This window comes from Alosa pseudoharengus, unplaced genomic scaffold (genome assembly GCF_046254945.1).
Source record: "Alosa pseudoharengus isolate Yale_2024_CS ecotype anadromous, Long Island Sound unplaced genomic scaffold, YU_APseudo_1.1 YU_APseudo_1.1_scf_15, whole genome shotgun sequence".
NCBI classification, from domain to species: Eukaryota; Metazoa; Chordata; class Actinopteri; order Clupeiformes; family Clupeidae; genus Alosa; species Alosa pseudoharengus.
The window spans coordinates 12,187,621-12,206,790 of NW_027468620.1; the positions used below are offsets into that span (position 1 = coordinate 12,187,621).

Below are 19,170 nucleotides of genomic sequence, written 5' to 3' on the forward strand. Positions count from 1 at the left end.
GCTTCCAACAGTCACTAGTTTCACATCTTTCAAAGGTAAAACCATGGCAACGTGTCTAAACTGGTCGCTCTGATTCAGCAGATGTATGACACATTAAATTATATGTCCAAATATGTTCAACACTCAGTGTCTGCCGACAGTAAGCCTTTCTCTCTCTACTCAAACCTATATTTGAACATCAGACGGCTGCCATTCAGACAAAGAAATGATACATCATGAAATCTTAATGGCCTGGTTACCAACACATTTGCCAGCACTGGTACAAAAAAGAGGCTTGTTTGTACAGTACAACATTCCCACACTATGAAGGAGCAATGAGGTGAGTTTGTAACATGGCTGTTTGAAAGCTCCTGTGCTGGTTCAAGAAACAGCTATCCATTTAAAGACATTAAAAATGAATGCCAACCAGAGAATACAGCTGTGTTCAATGGTTTTGCTGCACGTCTGGAGGCACAATATCACTTCATCAAACCATATGAATGGTGCACAGATGGAAGGACTCTGATTCCAAACACCCTCAACAGTACACTGTGATTTACTGTATGAATTCGTCGATCACAGCATCAAGCAGCATCTGAGTGTTAGTCATGTTGTTAGCCAAAAGAAACTAAAATGTGCAATGTATATTCCTGTTTTCCACAGAAGCAGTAGTTGTTTACATAAATGTTTACATATATGGTATACCCTTATTCTACTTTTCACTTAATTGTGACAAAGCCTGTCAAATGTGGATGTGGAAGCCAGGGAAAAAAATGGGAGGCCAAATTAACATTGGAACTCACACGATGCCAACCTACAGCCTAATTAAAATGCATATTTTCTGAATTGCAAGCCACTTAGTCTTCCTGCTATTCTGCTCGTGATCTCCATAACCTTAAAATCACATTAATGGATGAAAAAGCAACTTGATTTCTGCTGACTCTGTCTGCTTTGAAATGCAAATGGTTTAATCGGTTATATATTTATGAGTGGGGTTCTTATAAGCATGTTTTAAATGGGTCATCAGCTGTAGAGCTGAAGCAACTCAAGTGAATGACCGTCATCAGACAACACTGGAGACTAAACAAAGGGACACAAGCATGCAAAATAGAGGGATTGTAATACAGTATGTTTTCCAATGCGACTGGATGATCCACTTTAAGCACAAACTTTAAAGACAAAGAAAAACCATACTGACACACCATTCGAAGGTGGAGCAGACTGTCAGAGTTTATATAGGATGTTTTCAACTGTGTGTGAGTCAGCTGGATGACCACCACATATAACTTTAAAGATAAAATAAGTTACATGCTGGCAGAAATGTCAAAGGTGCAGGAGACGGGCAGAGTGGAGGGGAAAAAACAGAATGCTTTGTCACCACACAAACAGCACTTGTGTTGTTGTGTGTTGGTGTTGATAACATGCATTTTCATTTATTCAGCCATGGCCCAGTATCAGGAAGGCAATGGGGTGGGAGAGGGAGGCTCTAATGGTTTGACATGCATCTCTTTGAAATAGCAGCCAGAAAGCAGAGGCCATATCAGATTTCTCTATGCAAACAGTTATCTGCTTACTTCAGTTCTTTTCACTCAAGCAACCCCAGCTTAGTTTGGTTCTGCTTGTTGTCACAGAATCTGCATGCCTTTCACTCCTATTTGTGGCCTATAAATGCTAGGAGGCTGGTTCGTTCACAATTCTATAGACACAGATGATGGTGAGGAGGAGGAGGAGGAGGAGGAGGAGAATGGTGATTAGTGTTGTTGTTATTATTATTATTATTATTATTATTATTATTATAGGCCTATGATAATTGTGATTACAGATTTACCATTCCTGACTATGTATTTTTATATAACTGTAGGCTTATTGCCTTGTTAAATGTATTATTATTTATTTTTAAAGCATCATGCACAAAAACAAGAACTGTTCCATAAATTATGTGAATAATGATTTCACAATAATTTTACCTACAAATTATTGTACACACACCTGTATGTGTGTATCATTGTATGTTCATCATATCAACCTCTTTCATATTCGATATGAAGTGCTATGTTTCCGTAAACACTGCTTCTGGCCAGGCCTCAGCTAAATTACCACCCCCTTAAGTTCCTGAATGTCACATTTGCATGCAAGGCTTCTGCTCTGATAGATTCATGATGTCTTGTTTTGCAAAAGCGTTGGTATTACCTAATTGTCACCATGTTTGTGGCCTGTTCCATCAGATATATTCCCATGCTCTGATTTATGTTCATTAATCAGCTTTACACCTCCTTTTGAAATGCCTTGAGGTAGAATTCCACTGAAGCATTTGGCCACTAAATTGTACCACAATCTAATGGTCTGTAAACGTTCATTGAATTCCACCATAATTCATGTTTTCATAACAGTGTTACCTGTATACTCTGATCATGGAACATTCGGTTCTCCCTCTTGACCCTTTCTGACGGTCTAAGTCAAACACTGATTATCTATACCTGTCAGAAAGGTGTATTTAAAACAAACCCCTTTCAACAATCACGCCAGATAACACCGGATTAATTAATGCCTGCCCCTCTCAAACTCACCACATGCCTTTGAACAAGGAATAGCAGCAGTCATCGTCATTAACTCCGATGGCACAGCTGTGACAAAACTAATGATTCTTTCACAAGCTTGGGAACCAGTCGAAATGCCCACAGCATCACTAATGCCTTTGAAAAGCGTGTCCTTTAAAACGTCGAGCATAATGAAAATACAGAGTCTAGCCTTTGAATAGCGGCTCACAGACAGGCACACGAAGTGGTCGAAAAAGTGCTTGGCCGTACGAGCTATTCATTCAAATAAGCCGTTGAGACCAACAGTGGGATAATGGAGGTGGTTGAGAGGGTAATCTTAAACACTTCGAAAAGTCCTGCTATGCGTCGTGTAATCCTGACCTCGTAGTTTGCATCCATCATCCCGTGGGTGCGTAGACTACAGGGTAGGCTGCTCGTGTCTGTTAACAGGCTACTGGACTTGTATCGGATACAACGGGAATTAGCCAGGTTCTTATTTAGTAGTGTGTGGTCGGTGTGATGCTGCAAATAGTCAATAAAAGTGCTAAGACAGGCTTCTATTTTGTATGGAATATCATGGACTGTGCATATGTGTCCAGTTGGGTCTAACAATTGTTGCGTATCACCAGGGTATCTGTGGGTCTTGAGAACAGAGAAACAGAACAGCACACATGATCTGCTCAGGCCTACAAGTTATATTTTATGATAGTGCTAAGAAAGTCTGCGCTAATGGAAACTCATGCAATGGAAGACAATAGATAGTTGACCCTTTCAAGGGCTATTTTTACATTATATAAAATATTTTAATTCCACAGATGTTCTTTCGTTTACACCCATGTGCACAAGCAACATATAACCTTTGCAGGTCGTTCAGATCTCTCACTGATAAATAAAGTAAGTTTAATCAACTGTGGGTATGTAGCCTAGATGCAGGATGCCAAAGATTTATTTTCAATCTTTGAAAAGGAAAAGAATAAATGATGAGGCTTATAGGCCCATTCCAACCCGACTATCATTAGAAACCCATTCAAATACTGAATTAAATCATTGTGCGGGCCCACCAAGCCAAAAGCGAATTGGATTGTGACGGTACAGCAGCTGATGCCATGAAGCAAAACAGCTCACTAACAACAAGGAAATACTTTCGAACTGAAACCTCTTTTGGGGGAACTTACTTTTTGGGACAATTGCAGTAGGCTATATAAAGTTTTGGCAAGATGGTCATGTAGCCTAATGGATGACTTCATGCAACCATTCCGTTCCCATGGCGAACTGAACCATGTCATTCAGCTGAATCAATCTGCGTCTGGGAATTGTCATGTGCGAGAAGATGGCATTTGGACCCACGCTTTTTTCACTGACACCAACACAACTTATGTCATCTCATTATACAATCAAATATTTCACAAGTCTTCAATATAGCTTCGATATAACCTAGCAAAATAAGATAATAACCCGCAACATGGATAACATAGTGTGCGCAATTATGTAGCCCACTGACGACGTCAAGGTTTTTAGAAATGTATCAGGAATGAGTCAGACATCCAGATTTCATATGCGTATGTTTTAGTTCAATGAAATTATCCAAAATTGAGGCACGTCTCACTCTCCATTTCGTAAAGGTGTCAACATACACATTAATAATCATTATTCAAAATCCCCAGGACACCTAAAATGTCCAAGTTTTGTGAAAGTATGATATGGAAATACAATTACTGGCCATTCCGACTCACGTTTGCACTCATCACCAGCCCCAGTACACCTGACACAAACTTGCATTCTCTGAAAGGATAAAGACGTCAAACCCGCTTATTACAAACGCTGAACTTACCGTTAGCTGCGGTGATCAGACCTGCGAAAATAAGCAGGATATGCTTAAATTTCCCCATCGCAGTCATGTCCGCTGGTATTCCACGCAGCCACCGGTTCAGTGTTTTATTTTCAAGGATCACAAAAATGCATAGAGATCCAGCTTTGGCAGGAAGATCTGACGCCTATGGTGCAGGGATTCGCCTATATTAGCTCTCATATCATCAGCAAGGGCCACTGCAGAGATGAGAGATTGTAGCGCTGTGACCCAAAGAGGTTTCCTCGGTCCAAGGAGAGAAACAGAATGTGTTGGAGATAGCAGAGGAGAGAAGAGGCTGTATGTGTACCCAGCGGAAGGAGCTGGACTCAACCATCATTTATGATACAGGGGAAATGTAAAGCCGTCCGTGCACCAGCACTGCAACTTCGATTCTAGTCTCCTCACATCACGCTGGGAACATTACATAGCCTTATCTGCTGCCGTAATTTTAATTAATACGATTAATTTTTGATATGGCATATAAGGTTATCTACTGCGTATAATATATTGGTACCCCAATATTGCCATTCCAAATGAATAGACGAAAAATGGCATAATTGGAAAAAAAAATAGATATCAAAACTGTAAATGACCATTTGTTTCGTTTTATTCAAATGCCTCTGTGAAACTCCCATGGTTGGATTCGCAAGGTGGGATCATTTGCGCCAACGCCAAGTTTTTTTTCTTCATTACGGTTTTAGCTGACCGTCTCCGTTCCAATATGGAGTAGCCTAATAGTTTATTATTCTCATACTGGTACCAGTGAACAACTAAATTACAATGACATATCAAAGTAAATCTCCAATTTGTTGCTGTCTCCACGTAGTTTACCAACCTCTAAGCTGCCGCATTCAGTGCAAATACCCTTTTAATTTAAGTTTTAACGCCAGTTTAAATTAGTCATTTTGACTGTCCGATATAACTGCAGGGGTAAAAACTGATGACGGACCTGTCAATTTCCCTATAATCCACACAAGTGTACGTGGGGAAAATAGATTAAATAGTGTTAGTTCTACTATGTCAGAAATCCAAGAGACGATGGAAGCCCCGAGTTAATGCGAGGCTATGCTGCCATCTAGTGAAAAGTAGATTATACATGTAAGCGAAGAGTTGGCTATAGTAGTCCTGCATAAAAAAAGAATGAACCCTGTAATGACACATAGCATCTTCTGACACTAGACTACAACCAGTGGAGGTTTGCCATTATCCTGAACAGCTACACAGTAGGCTAAAACAAAATGCATGACAGCTACACAGTTTGCCTTTTATTTGATGTGGAATATGGGCATCCAATGCATAGTCCAAGAGATGCACACCCAAACTGGAAACATACTGCACTTCACTTCTAACAATGAACTGTCTGACTGATCATTCAGAGAACCTCAATTTGTGTGTTTGTTTGTGCATGTGTGTGTGTGTGTGTGGGGGGGGGGGGGGGGTGTTTGTGTGTGAGTGTGAGTGAGAGTTGCTCTATTCTGTCAGACCCCCCCCCCCCTTTTTTTTTTTTTGAGGAAAAGAAAGTTTTCCTGAGTAAATCCTTACTTGACTAATCATTCAGTGTCAAGGGAGGTTGTGTAAAAACCGGTAAAAACCTTTAGACTCTACACAAAGGATAACAGGTTACATCAAGAAAACACTTTCAAGAGAGTTTCACAGAACATTCCATTCCTGTAAGGCAGGGGTCTCCAACCTTTTTTCCTCCAAGAGCTACTTTGACAAAATGAACATGGCTGAGAACTACCACTGTTTTATATTAGTAGTAGCATTCACATCACTGATCTCCATCCCAAACGGCCAAATAAGATTTGTAGGCATTTTAAGACTCCTTTCACCTCCTTTATCTTCTCTGTATTTAGACTGTGAATTTGATTTGTTAGGGAATTTAACAGGTTTACCAAGTGACTGTGTTGTCAGATTCATGAACATTTCCTTGATCCTTTTGGGGAGCTACTCAGAAACAGATAGGGAGCTACTGGTGGTTGATTTAAGGGGATGCATCACTCCATTTCTAAGACTGCAGACATGCTATACAATCATTAAATGAAAGTCAGGATCAGTGGGTTCAGTCAAAACAAACAACACATCTTTTGCTAAAATTATTGAGCTAGATGGAAACCTGTCCTGATGCAAGTTGCTGCAACATAAAGGTACCATCTTTTAAATCTTTGAAGACTAGTCCATTACCAGAATTTGGCATGTAGGTATTTCAAGTTAGCAAAAACAAAACAGATCTAAAGGGTTTATACTTAAAGGGTTTATACAAGTTTAATCAGCTCAGATAACAACCATATCTATTCTGTCTTAGGTGAGATTTTGCTGTTTGCTTTGCTTGATTGGATTTGAGAATTATGTAAACCGAATCCCAGTGTTTCTGACTAAGGAAAGAAAACAACGCTGGCACTAATTGTACACAAAAACTTTGACAACATTCAGCCAGCTGTGTGGCTCTGTACACAATTTTCAATGTTTTTTCCCATCTCTGTTGTCAGGTCAACACTTTGGATCCCAAACTGCTAAAATGAGATATACCACACACAAAAAAGAAAGAAAGAAAAGAGAGAGCTAGTTCACCTTTAACATCAGATGCATATAATCTAACTCTGAGAGTCTTTGCTCACACCATAGTTTGTTTTATCTCAGTGTGATGACAGAAAGGTTTTGGCCTCACCCAACAGAGGAATGTTTAGGTCATTACCTAATACCTGACAGCAAATGTGGACACGCGGCTCTGTGGTGCTGTGAGTGGAAATCACATTGCATCTTGAAACAACAACTCCTGCTGATTCTCCAGGTGGCAACTGGATAAGACTCCATCTGCCCTCCCCTCGCATTACCAGGCACCACCCTGTAGGAACAAACAGGTGGAGTGCCCCAGTGAGGGGGCACCTCGGAAAAAAACAAAACATATCAGGTCGCCTCGATCAAAAGGTATACAGTAATAGCATGAGTTTGCATTGTGTGGTGCATGGACACTTTTTGTTTTGAAAGTGTGTGCAGGTTTTATCGCAGAACAAAATGGCCCAAGCCAAACTAAATAGCTATTATTTAGTTCTTAAGCACGAGGAGAATGCTGTCACTGTTGCAAAACATCACATTCATTGCAAGGACATTGAGCACACTCTTAAAACAAGTGTGTTGTAGGGATCGACCGATATATCGGCCGGCCGATATATCGGGCTGATATTTGCGTTTTTTACTTGTATCGGCATCGACTGATAAGCCGCTGCATTCGCCAATAGTTTTTTCCCGCATTATTTACATACAGGCGTCCACAGGCAGCACTGTGTTGCTGGAGATGCTGCAATTCACGTGCAGACTGCCCCTCCCCCACAAGTGCTGAAAGCCTGCTCTTCAAGACAACAGTAAACTTTAAACTTTCAAAGCATCTTTTAACTGTTTGACTTAGCTGAAATATTGCCATACACTTTGAAGGTGGAAGCAAGTTTGTGGGTCCAAATGGAAAACATGAATGATAGATAGGTAGGCTACTTTTTTTAATGCTTAATGATCGTTTATAAAACTGCTTGCCATTGTATTTAGGGAGCTGCAATAGCTAAGTTGTAGGCTATCCATATTCATGCGGTAGCTGTTACAAACACTGCTCATATGATTAAGTAGCCTAATGACAACGTTGTTCCGTGGTATTTGTGGGAGTTTTATTCAGCGACCACCTGGCTGAGTGTTAGACGCGTGTGGTGTGTGTGTGTGTGTCTCCCTCCCTGAATGCCTGTTCTATAAAACATGCTTGCCATTGTATTTAGGGAGCTGCAAATAGCTAAGTTGTAGGCTATCCATATGCATGCGTTAGCGGTAGCTGTTATGAACACTGGTCAATCATATGATTAAGTAATGCCGACATTGTTCCGAGATATTTGTGGGAGTTTTATTCAGACCACCTGTTTTGGACGCGTGTGGTGTGTGTGCGTCTCCCTCCCCCTCTCCTTCGAGCGGGGCGGAGTTGTCATCGCAGTGATATCAGAGCTTTAATAACAAGAGACGTGTAGTTGAATATTAATTCGTGTTAACGTTTATCATGTACCAATCCAGCTACCAAACAGAAGTTTGTGTGTGCGTCTGGTCTGTCTCACTCAGTGGGACACACGCATCACAGCGATATGAGAGTGCTGCGCTACCTGAAGGAGAGATTTTAAAACTTTGAGAGATACGTTTTATACCTTTTGACGTTGATGCCGTTTAGAACAGAAACATCTGACACCACGTTATTTCCACGTTATTTTCCTCTGCTGATTTATGTTCTGTGATTGACAAATCTGGCAGCTTTTTTTAGAAAAATATAGACATAGAAAAATTGAAACCATGCAGTCTAAAATGACAAACCAAGCACTTTATTTCAATAGCTACTTTTCAGGCTTATTGTTTTCTTAAATTATTTAAATGTGTTGACAAAGGGCATTTTGTGATGACTTTATGTCTTATAATATGTCAGCAAGCAATGCATCATCAAGGCTGTGTTGTAAGATGTTGATGAAAGCATTTTGCACAGTTAACCATATCCAGCGCACCCATCCATAAGTTCAATAAATGTTCCTTTTTTAAATTGAGACTTATAACATTTGTGTAATTATGGGTCATTTGTATGATGTAAATTGAGGGAGCAAAATAAAAGCAGTATCGGCTCCAAATATCGGCTCAAGAAAATCGGCAGCCTGTATCGGTCATCGGTTAAGGCTGATGGAAAAAAATCGGTATCGGTATCGGCACTAAAAAATCCATATCGGTCGATCCCTAGTGTGTTGTCCCTATCTGGACACAGAGATGTGTTAAAAACAACACATGTTGTGTTGTTTTCAACACATTCATTTTTAGAGTGCAGGTTGTTTAAGGTCAAACTCAAACAGAAGGAAATGGGCGGGTCTGTGTGCTTGGCAAAACATGCATTTGGTAAGCAAATCCATTCATTCGGTCAAAATACCATTTAGTCACAGACTGAATTTAAAGCTGATAACACCTAGGTTTGATAATATGCCACACTACATTAAGATAGTAGACAACAAAGAGAATCATTTGAATGAGATGGAGTACTCTTATGAGACAATGACTGTCAAGACCAGACCTGGGTACACTTCTACAAACCCCATGAGGATTACATGATAGGAAGATTTATTTCTCCTTAGCCATTTATTTTAAGCTCATGCTTTAGTTATCTGTCAGAATAAGGTTGATAATGGTGTTTCATTTTGGGACATATCAGATAACCCATCCTGAATCATCTTCAGTGATGTTTTAAAACCAGCTGATAGATGCACAGAAACTACATGAGATATCACTGTTGCATGGGTGGAGAGCAAATACCCTTCATTCTAGAACAAAGATGTCATGGGGGAATCAGCCAGTACATTTCTTGACTGGATGAGTAATGATTGACTGTCAAAATGAAGGACCTGAAGAAGACAAGCATTCTTATTACTGTACACAGCTCGCAGAATGCACCAGGGTAATGACAGGGGTGCTCTCCAATGTAAAAGAGGGGTAGGCAAAACCCAAAGCCACCCTTACCCCACAACACACACACACACAACACACAGACACACACACTGGTGTGCACTGGTGGGGGGGTGATCGGGGTCTCTCACACGGGTTATGTAATATGTCTTAATTGGGCCCCTTAATTGGGTTAATTTTGCATGCATTTATAAAAAAACTAAAATAAAAAGTGTTGGTATACTTCAGTTGAGATTTTTGATGGTACTCTGTGTGTGTGTGTGTGTGTGTGTGTGTGTGTGTGTGTGTGTGTGTATGTTTGCATACTATTGCATTCGAATCATGGAGTTCTGATAACATTAGTTAAGATCAGTGAGGCATGCAAAGCTTCACCTCACAGTCTGCAGGAAGAAAAGGAAAAGGCCAGACGACACGGGTCAGCATGAAAGTAGAGAGAGGAACGGTGACTGGACTATAGATTTTGGAGTGGAGTTTGCTCTTCTTGTCAGAATTCTAAATGTATAGACCTACAAAGATGGTACACGTCCAAGACTATCTGAAAACAGATGAAAAGACAACCTTTATGCCATTTTATTGCAAGTAAACAAATACATTTTCAGATGTCTGAAATGTTCTAATTGTCTAAGTGTCTTATCTTTTTCGCCTTCTTTTGCAGCAATTCTTTGTTGTTCCGCTATGAGCATTTTTAAATTTCTGATATTAGAGCCCTGAATGCATTTTGATGGGAGCGGTCCAATCATTGTTTCACACCTGTTGAGTGAGTGCGGGGGAGCCTATCTTATCTAACACTAATACTGCCCTTTCAGAGACGTGAGTGTGTATTGATGTAATTTGATGTTTGTCTCATCACAGAGCTCCTGTAAATGCTCTCTGAAGAACAAGGATACTGCAAACTTGGCACTGCTGCCCCCAACACTCGATATGCACCCATATGTATGCTCCAACTCAAGTCCATATTTGAAAGTCTCAGTAATTCTGAAGACCTGACATTACAGACATTACAGAAGCAAAGACACAAATCTGTCTCTTTCCCATTAGCCAATAATAGAGACACAGTTATTATGGTTCAATAGAAAACAGTGGTGTGTGGAGTTTTTTGTATTGGTTAATTAGCCTTTCAAAAAGTAATGATTTACTGTCAAAAATGAATAGTATTGGATTCAGCTTAATGAGCAACTATAATTTCTCAAATCAATTACATTTTCTCTAGCTAGACAAAAGTTTTTCTTGCCAATAAAACAAATGTTGATTTGAACAATAAATGAGTTTCCTGATATGCCAAAACAATTCATTCTTCTTTCATCCCCATACCTGAGATTTAATTTAATTGAGGTCTTCCCTAACAGACCCACACACACGCACGCACGCACACACACCCCTCCATCTTCAGGATTTGGTACATACTGTAGGCCGATAGAATTTTATTTATGATGTGTGAAGTGGCATTTTTGACAAGTTGTACTAATTAGTAGCATCATTTACAGAGTAACTTTGTCTGACACCTGAGCATAAAAGAGAGAAAGCTGAGAAAACAATATTCTATCATAAAAAAGGATTACCTGAACCCTCCTTTGCTGATTGGTTGCATCATTAACATTATTAATCGTATGTGTCTGTAGGTCTTGGCGGTTGCATTGTTTACGTAGTGATATGTCAATTTTTGTATGTAGATCACAACAACATAAAACAGTTTATCACTCTTTCAATAACTTAAATAATTGCATTTATGCAGTCCATTCATCACTAGCTAAAGTAACTATAGTGACAAAAGCCTCCCTGCAAAAGTCTGGCTGATCATCTATCTGATTATGCTCTCATAAGTGTTTTAATACCTCAGCCTTAATAAGGAACTATCAATCACATCAGCTAAAAAAGAACTGTACATTCTTTCTTACTATTCCATTTTTCCAACCTGGAAGTCAGAACAAATGAAAGTTTTTGTCCATCACTCCAGGGTGGAGATAATGTAGCGTAATGTGCATGTACTTTTATACGTAAATGAGCAATGCACCAAAGACAATCCACTGCAGGCATCTTCACATTGTACTCACACCAATCAACAAATGTGTGCCAAAAGTTTTGCCCATCAGCTATGCTTCTGCCATAACAAAGTAGGTTAATAAAAGGTCAAGCAATGAGCTGATGAGTCTACTTCACTTTGGCTCAGTTACTTAGCCACGCTGGATTCTCAAAAAAATATTGCAAGGATATTTCAAATGCCTTCTTATAGAACCTATGCTATGCCAAATTGTATTAAATGAACATCTGCTCAGCAATCTAATGATGTAGCTAATAGCCTATTGGAGCATTATAAATCTGAAAAACCCTTACATTCATCAAATCCTTGCATTGCAAATCACCAGGTTGTCAAGATGATGTTGTCTCTTAACTGCAATGTAAGCGCAAGCAGACTTTTATGGTGGCTGAGGTTTTGAGGTTGCCTTTCATTTGCCAGACCTGAAGATGAATGTGTTTTAGAGCAGAGGTGCCTGAATTTGGACAGAGCACGAAAACATGTCTGGTTGCTAAGCCTTTGGTTTTGTCAGTAGTCGTATCCAAACAAAGGTCGTCTCATTAAATTATCTCGTACTGGGTGTGAGTCAGTCTCCGGACCACTGTAGGTAAACAAAAAACAGAGAGGAAAAGAAACTATTTTTTCACCAACAGACAATCACATGATTCTAGAATAGAACATTTTATCTATTATTTATCTCTTTACGCTCTTTACGTTTCATTTTGTGAAAAAGCCAAAAATGATGAGATGAGAGAGAACGAAGGAGGAGTCCCAGGCCACTTTTATTTCCCACATCACCTGCCGCCAGGTGAACCACCTAACAAGGCCTATCTACAGCCACCTCCCCACCCCCACACCCCCCACAACCACGGCACTGCACCCCTGTGCTGATGGGGTCGCAGGGGGACGTAACACCTCCTTCCCCAAAAGAGTCTCAAGCCTGGAGAAAAAAACAAGCAACCCCCCTTTATGTGTATGTATGTACTGTGTGTATAGAGTAGCCTATGTTTGTATGTTTTTATTTACATAATTGATAAGCATAGTGAAAGGATTGGCTGCATACAAAAGAATGGTGGGCAGGTAATATCAGCACTCCTGTTCTCAAGTCCCTGGAAAGGCATATAAATAGCACAAGATTGATTATTTTATTTGGTAACACTTTACTTGACGGGTGAGTTCATAACACATTCATAGCAGCTGTCATAAACTGCACATAAAGCATTTATGACTGTTTCATGAGACATGACTCAACATTCATACCAAACCTTTCATGAATGTGGAAGACAGAACGACGAGAACTTGTCGAAATGTGCTTTATGTGCAGTTTATGACAGCTGCTATGAATGTGTTATGAATTCACCCGTCAAGTAAAGTGTTACCTTATAGGTAGCCATGGGGTCCCCGCATGTTAGCAAACACTGTTTTTGGGTACCCACAAACAAGGGATTTTGCATTGATGGGCTGGCTAGGCATGACACCACAGTGCAATGAGATGTGATTGAAGACCCTGACATGCTTTTAAGACCCACATTTCTCTCTCTCTCTCTCTTTCTCTCTCTCTCTCTCTCTCTGTCTCTCTCTGCAAAATACTATAATCTCAGTGTTTGTTTTCTCACAGTAAACTAAAATCGTGAGTCCACTGTGATGTTAGCCTAGAAATCTAGACGCACCCTAGCGGCGGCAAATTAATTTGCTCAGCCTGTACGTCTAGTATCAAACCATAGGGATTTCTATTGGCTGACGCCGTGGACTTCATCCAATCACAGCGCTCTATTTTGTTAGAGAGTCTTAAGGCGGGCTTAACACAGGATAACGACAGTCCTGTGACGGTGAACAACAAGGAAGGTGGCTATGGCTAACGAAGAGCGGTTGCTTGAATCGGCGTCGGCGTCAACTTTGGAGGAGTTGGACTTGTGCTTTTCTTTGAAAGTTGAGCAACACAATGCACTTAAGTAATTCCTTTCGAAGAAGGATGTATTTGCCGTTTTGCCGACCGGATACGGATATGGTCGTAGCGCTGGCCTATTGCATGCCTAGGCAGTTTGAAAGACAATTCTCTGCCCGCCCCTTGGATTAAGGTAAATGGTTCGATTCCAGACTATACATTTCAATTATATAGGATGGCCCGCCAGGCTACTGTGATGTCTGAATAGAAAGGTGAAAGCAACAACATAAAGCAACAATAGGCTTTTGGATGTTGCCAAATTCCTGTTCCCATTTCTGAATTTCCAAATGTGAAATTGCAAAAGCAAATAAAATCATTTCTTTTCTCATAATGTCTATGCCAATGTTAATAGGTGAATGTACGGTGAATGTACTTGTCATACTCAATTTTAAATTAATAAGGAAATGTACTTGTCATACCCAATTTTTTAATTCAGAGTAGTCCACCTTCGTTGCAGTTTCTGGCTCATGTCATTAAAAGAAGAACTTCGAGTAAGTTCATTTTTAAGGATGAGACATGAGGTAGCACTTTTTAGCTTTTAGCTTAGTCACCAACATGATTAATAATGAATCTGCTACCATCCACTGCTACTCTGTACCATGACATATTATAATGTGGGCTCTGAGCTGGGTGATGGGCCAGTCCCATCCCTCATCTTCCCTCAGTAAACGCCCTGAGCCAGTCTTAGGGGTAAGACGGATCAGGCGTGACACATACTTACACACATGCACATATACCGTGTGTGAACTGGGCCCAGCAAAAACTCAGGCTCTGAGGACACAGACATGTAGAGACTAAATGGCTGACCACTACCAGACAGTGGTTGACTCCAGAACAAATATGGTGCTGATCTGGGACAGTCATCTGGGTCATTTTTTTGACGGAAGTGTGAAGTTGAGGATGACTCTGTGGAGAGATTAATAGACAGTGACAGGTACAGCAAAGGGCCAGGAGAGAGTGGGGGCGAGGGGGGGGGACTTTGGATGGGTAGGTCACTCCTCAGTCCACACCGAGTCATTGTGTCTTCAGTGGGGGAGGGGAGGTATTAGCAGGCTCTGTTGGAGCAAGCTCTGCCTCACAAACAGCACTGTGTCAGGGGTCAGCTCATTTCGACCAATTATTCTGTTTACTCAGTTCTGAGTTAATTCACTAGAGTAACTAACAAGGCACTTCATTATCCACAGGCCCAATGTAATTGTGGTAGAGATAAATAAAGAACCAAGGAAGAAGAAGGAAGTAAAGAATGGAACCAATGAAAGAAGGAGGGGAAGAAATGAAGGGATGAAGGAGGAGAAAGATGCTCATTTATTGTTGTCAACCCTTTTTTGCAGTCTTTTTTTTCCAAATGATCTGTTTATTTAAACTTTGGGCCCTCACTCAAAAACAAGCTAGGGGAGTGCTTTGAGCTTTAAGGTTGAATGTCAGAGCAAATTCACAAACACTCGGGGACCGCACACAGCCGGTGCCCCCTGCAATTAACCTCATAATAAGGTTGTCCAGGAGCTGGCTTTGATACAAAACCATTAAGAGTCTCATGTCAAACGAACATTAGAAACGAGTGGATAGCCGAGGACATGGCCACTGAGCACACCAGGGGTGCACTCCACCGTGGACCAGATTTGGGCAGATGCTTCGCACGCAAGCTTCCTGAGGTTCAGACATTTTGGGGGGGTGTTTGCATTTTCCCAGAATCACATTTTGTGATCTGATAGCACCCAGTAAAACTGTAGTTTCAAACTATTGCCATATAAATACAGATTCTGAAACAAAGTGTGGAAATATCATGAAAGGAAATGAACTCAAGCAAAAAAGACATGGTTTTCAATAATTTAGTGAAAGAATATTAGATCTTAGTGCACGGACTTATTGATAGCTTAAGGGTCAACTATCAAATATTAAGTCCAAATAAAGAGATTGTGTTTCAAACTTAGGTGCCACTTAATACACAGTATGTTGTATGGTTTCAAAAACAGTTATGAATATATTCTAAGGACTTCAATGACAGTTGTTCCTTGTGTTAAGTTTGGACATACGTTTACATACTCTTGTTTGGTCTGATAATATGCACACACACCCAGGTTTAATTGGCCATTAAGGGTTTACGTTTCTACACATATGGCATGTTTGATTGCAATTAGTACCTGTGTATAAAAAGTCAATTAGTTTTGTGGCTTGTGTGAGACCTCTGCACATTTTGCCCAGGGCTGCACTGACTTTGCTGGCTACTGTGCCATATATTGTAATAGAGGAAAGCTAAAGAGCTGTCAAAATATTTGTGAGAAAAGGTAGTTGAACTGTATGAATTCCGGTCAGTAGTGTGCAAAGCCTGATAAAGAAATGAAGAATTAGTGGTTTAGTTGATACCAAGCCACATAGGTAGAGAAAATTGGTCGGGATGTAAGCTCTCACTGCAAGAAAGTGGTGTGACTGTTTGAAGATACACAATAAAGTCAGGTTGCGAAAATAAAACATTACTGCACCAATGCCACAAAACAGCATGCTTACATATGCCAAACAGCGCCTAGACAAGCCTCAGAACTTCTGAAACTAAATGATTTGGAGTGAGGGACCAAAATTTAACTTTATATGGTCACAACCATAAACGCTATGTTTGTAAAGGAGTCAACAAGGCCTGTGACAAAAAGTGCACCATCCCTATGAAGCATGGAGGTGGATCTCTGAAGTTTTTGGGAGTGTGTGAGCTATGAAGTCTAAAATTGATGGCAAAATGAATGCAGCATGTTAAGAAACTGTTGAGGACAATCCTGAAAGCGCTGCATGGTTCTTTCCAACATAATGATCCACAGCACAAGCCCAAGTAGACCCACAGATATAGAGTACAGCAGATATAAGTGAAGGTTCTGAGTGTCCTTCATAGTCAGCTGACATCAATATCATTGAGCTATTTTGGGGAGATTTCAAACATGCAGTTCATGCAAGATAACTCAAGAATTTACGGGACCTATGTAGAGGCTTTTTGTCAAGAAGAATGGCCATCTCTTCCATCTGAGAAAATAAAGGTACTCAACTCATCTGCAACTATCATAAAAGACTGCAAGCAATCATTGATGCTAAAGGGGGCAACACACAGAATTAAGAATTAAGGGAATGTAAACTTTTGAACAGGGATCATTGCTTTATTGCTGTGTTTCGTTTGATGATTGCACTATTCTGATGCCTTATACTGTAGTTTAATTTGAATCTCACTGAATAAAAGTAGCATGTTTTGCCTGATCACCTGTGTTTTCTTGAAAGAATGGTTTTACACATTTTACAAATTCTGACAGGAGATGTAAACTTACAAGCAGAGCTGCATAAATGTGCATTTCATAATTAGTTTAACTTTTGCTGCCAAGTTAGAGAATGATTTGAAGAGCAATTAATAATCTCAGCGAATGTCACCTTCTAGTTGCATGTGTTGATGAGGTAGAGAGGACAAAAGAGACCAGATTAGCCATCAAGTCAGCCCATCAATTTAACTGAGGTGCCGGTTCACATCTAATTATGCTGCATTGCGGACAACCTATGGAATTACTAGTGCTTGACAAATCAATTTCAATTCAAGTCTACCTAACTGAGGATCCTTCATCTCTTTTGGTAATAGATTCTTCCTTTGAGATGCTCAGGTGTTTCGTTATTGATCTCCAATGCAATCCGCTTTCTTGAAGAGTTCAGTGAAAATTTTGGTCTTGGCTGACATTTTACACTATATGTCAGCCTAAATTGATCTATTATTAATGCCAACTTGACTTACCTGCCTTAATAACCTCTTACCCTGTCTGCTTTGTATAAATGGATGGGCAGGTCTGATATCAGCAGCATAGACTACACTCCAGAAACTCATAATGTTTGACAAATAGACTTAAGGGTGGGTTTTGAGAGCACTTCATGTTCACAACAGTTCATCATAAGTTGCTCACTTTCACAAGTTTTACACTTAGTAACAAAAAGTTACACTTTTGCCTGAATTAATACTTCACATGGCACCATCATTGTGTTTAACTTTAACATAGGCTACAGTACAGGCAAAGTGGCATCTGTGTGTCAGGGTATGATAGAACACATTTTTGAAAACCACATTCTAAAATATCAGATGTACATTCCCAACACCAACACCAAATGTTTTCTACACTATGAACCAGGCTTTTCAGCATTAAAAAACATGCTTTTCTATTTCACATGTAAGGAGCCATGTATGGAGGCGGTCTGTTTTAAATGGGTGCCTGCCATGTCCCTAGCAGCATGAGTAACTGAGGACTCACTCTGGAAATGCAGCCATCATGCACTGACCCCAGGTCATTTTCAAACACATTTATCACCTCGTGCCGCACGTTGCACACGAGGCAGATATGAAAGAAGCTGAATCCCTTTTGTTTCACATGAATGTTTCCATAGTTCAAAGGCACACACAAAGTACAGCATACCTACTGAGCTCAGTTGACATCACCAAGAACCAAAGATTCCAGAAGCCATGTACCCTTGTCTTTTGTAGCCTTGTCTTTACCTCCCCACTGGCTAGTTAGGCATTGATCTGAGTGAAAACATGTAAACATGCCTTACTCTATTGGTCTCAATGGTCCAATGGTCTCAGATTGGTCAGGAGAGAAAAACATGTATGCATAGAGAGGGCCATTCATGAGCTGAAAAGAGCAGGGTAGATATTCCAGAGAATTCTGTCTCCACTGACAACACCTCACGATTGCTGTTGTCATGGCATACTTCTTTAAATATCAAAAAAGGAGTCATGGTTTAAAAATAATTTACTAATGTGCCATTAGAAAATACTTGTTCATGATGAAATAAACATGTACTAGGGAATCAATCATCAACTTACACCATTTCTGAGTGTAGCTTTTTGACGTGGTTGAGTCGCTTAACTCTATAGATTTAATCTCCCTCACCTTGGTCATCTCAGTATTGGCCAATGGGATGTTCTCCTAGCGGCCCTGTCTGTATGTGTGATGACACCATAGCAGCTGCTCCAGGGTTATGGAGGCACGTCTGCTGTTCGATCAGCCCAAGAAGACACATGTCAGTCCACTGCTGCTTACCCTTCACTGGCCCCCGGAGGGATGCTAAAATCAAATCCAAGGCTCTTATTCTGGCCCAGCCTACAGAGTAGCCACCAGATTAGTACTGATCTATCTGGGTTTCATTATTCAGGTCAATAAGCAACTAGTCGGTCTTGATCTAAGGTTATTGATATATAATATTGATCCAAATATAAACCTTATAGCCTTCTAGTAGATTTGTCTTAATATGCTACTGTTAGGTCACTGGTTAAGTCACATATTCAGACAGTGTATTAGGAGTTTATGAACTATACCAAAAACAAAACTACATATTATATACCATTAGCCTTAGATCAAGACCAACTAGTTGT

At 40.2% G+C, this 19,170-nt stretch overlaps 1 protein-coding gene across 1 annotated transcript in view; it reads right to left on the reverse strand.

Annotated features, from left to right (window-relative positions):
• The window catches only part of LOC143123746 (CUB and sushi domain-containing protein 1-like), a 314,279-nt gene extending 309,865 nt beyond the window's left edge, over nt 1–4,414 (reverse strand). Inside the window, exon 1 of the mRNA XM_076285039.1 lies at nt 4,348–4,414. Within this exon, the coding sequence (XP_076141154.1) occupies nt 4,348–4,414 (67 nt within the window). The remainder of the gene's footprint in view (nt 1–4,347) is intronic.
• Nucleotides 4,415–19,170: the final 14,756 nt, after the last annotated feature.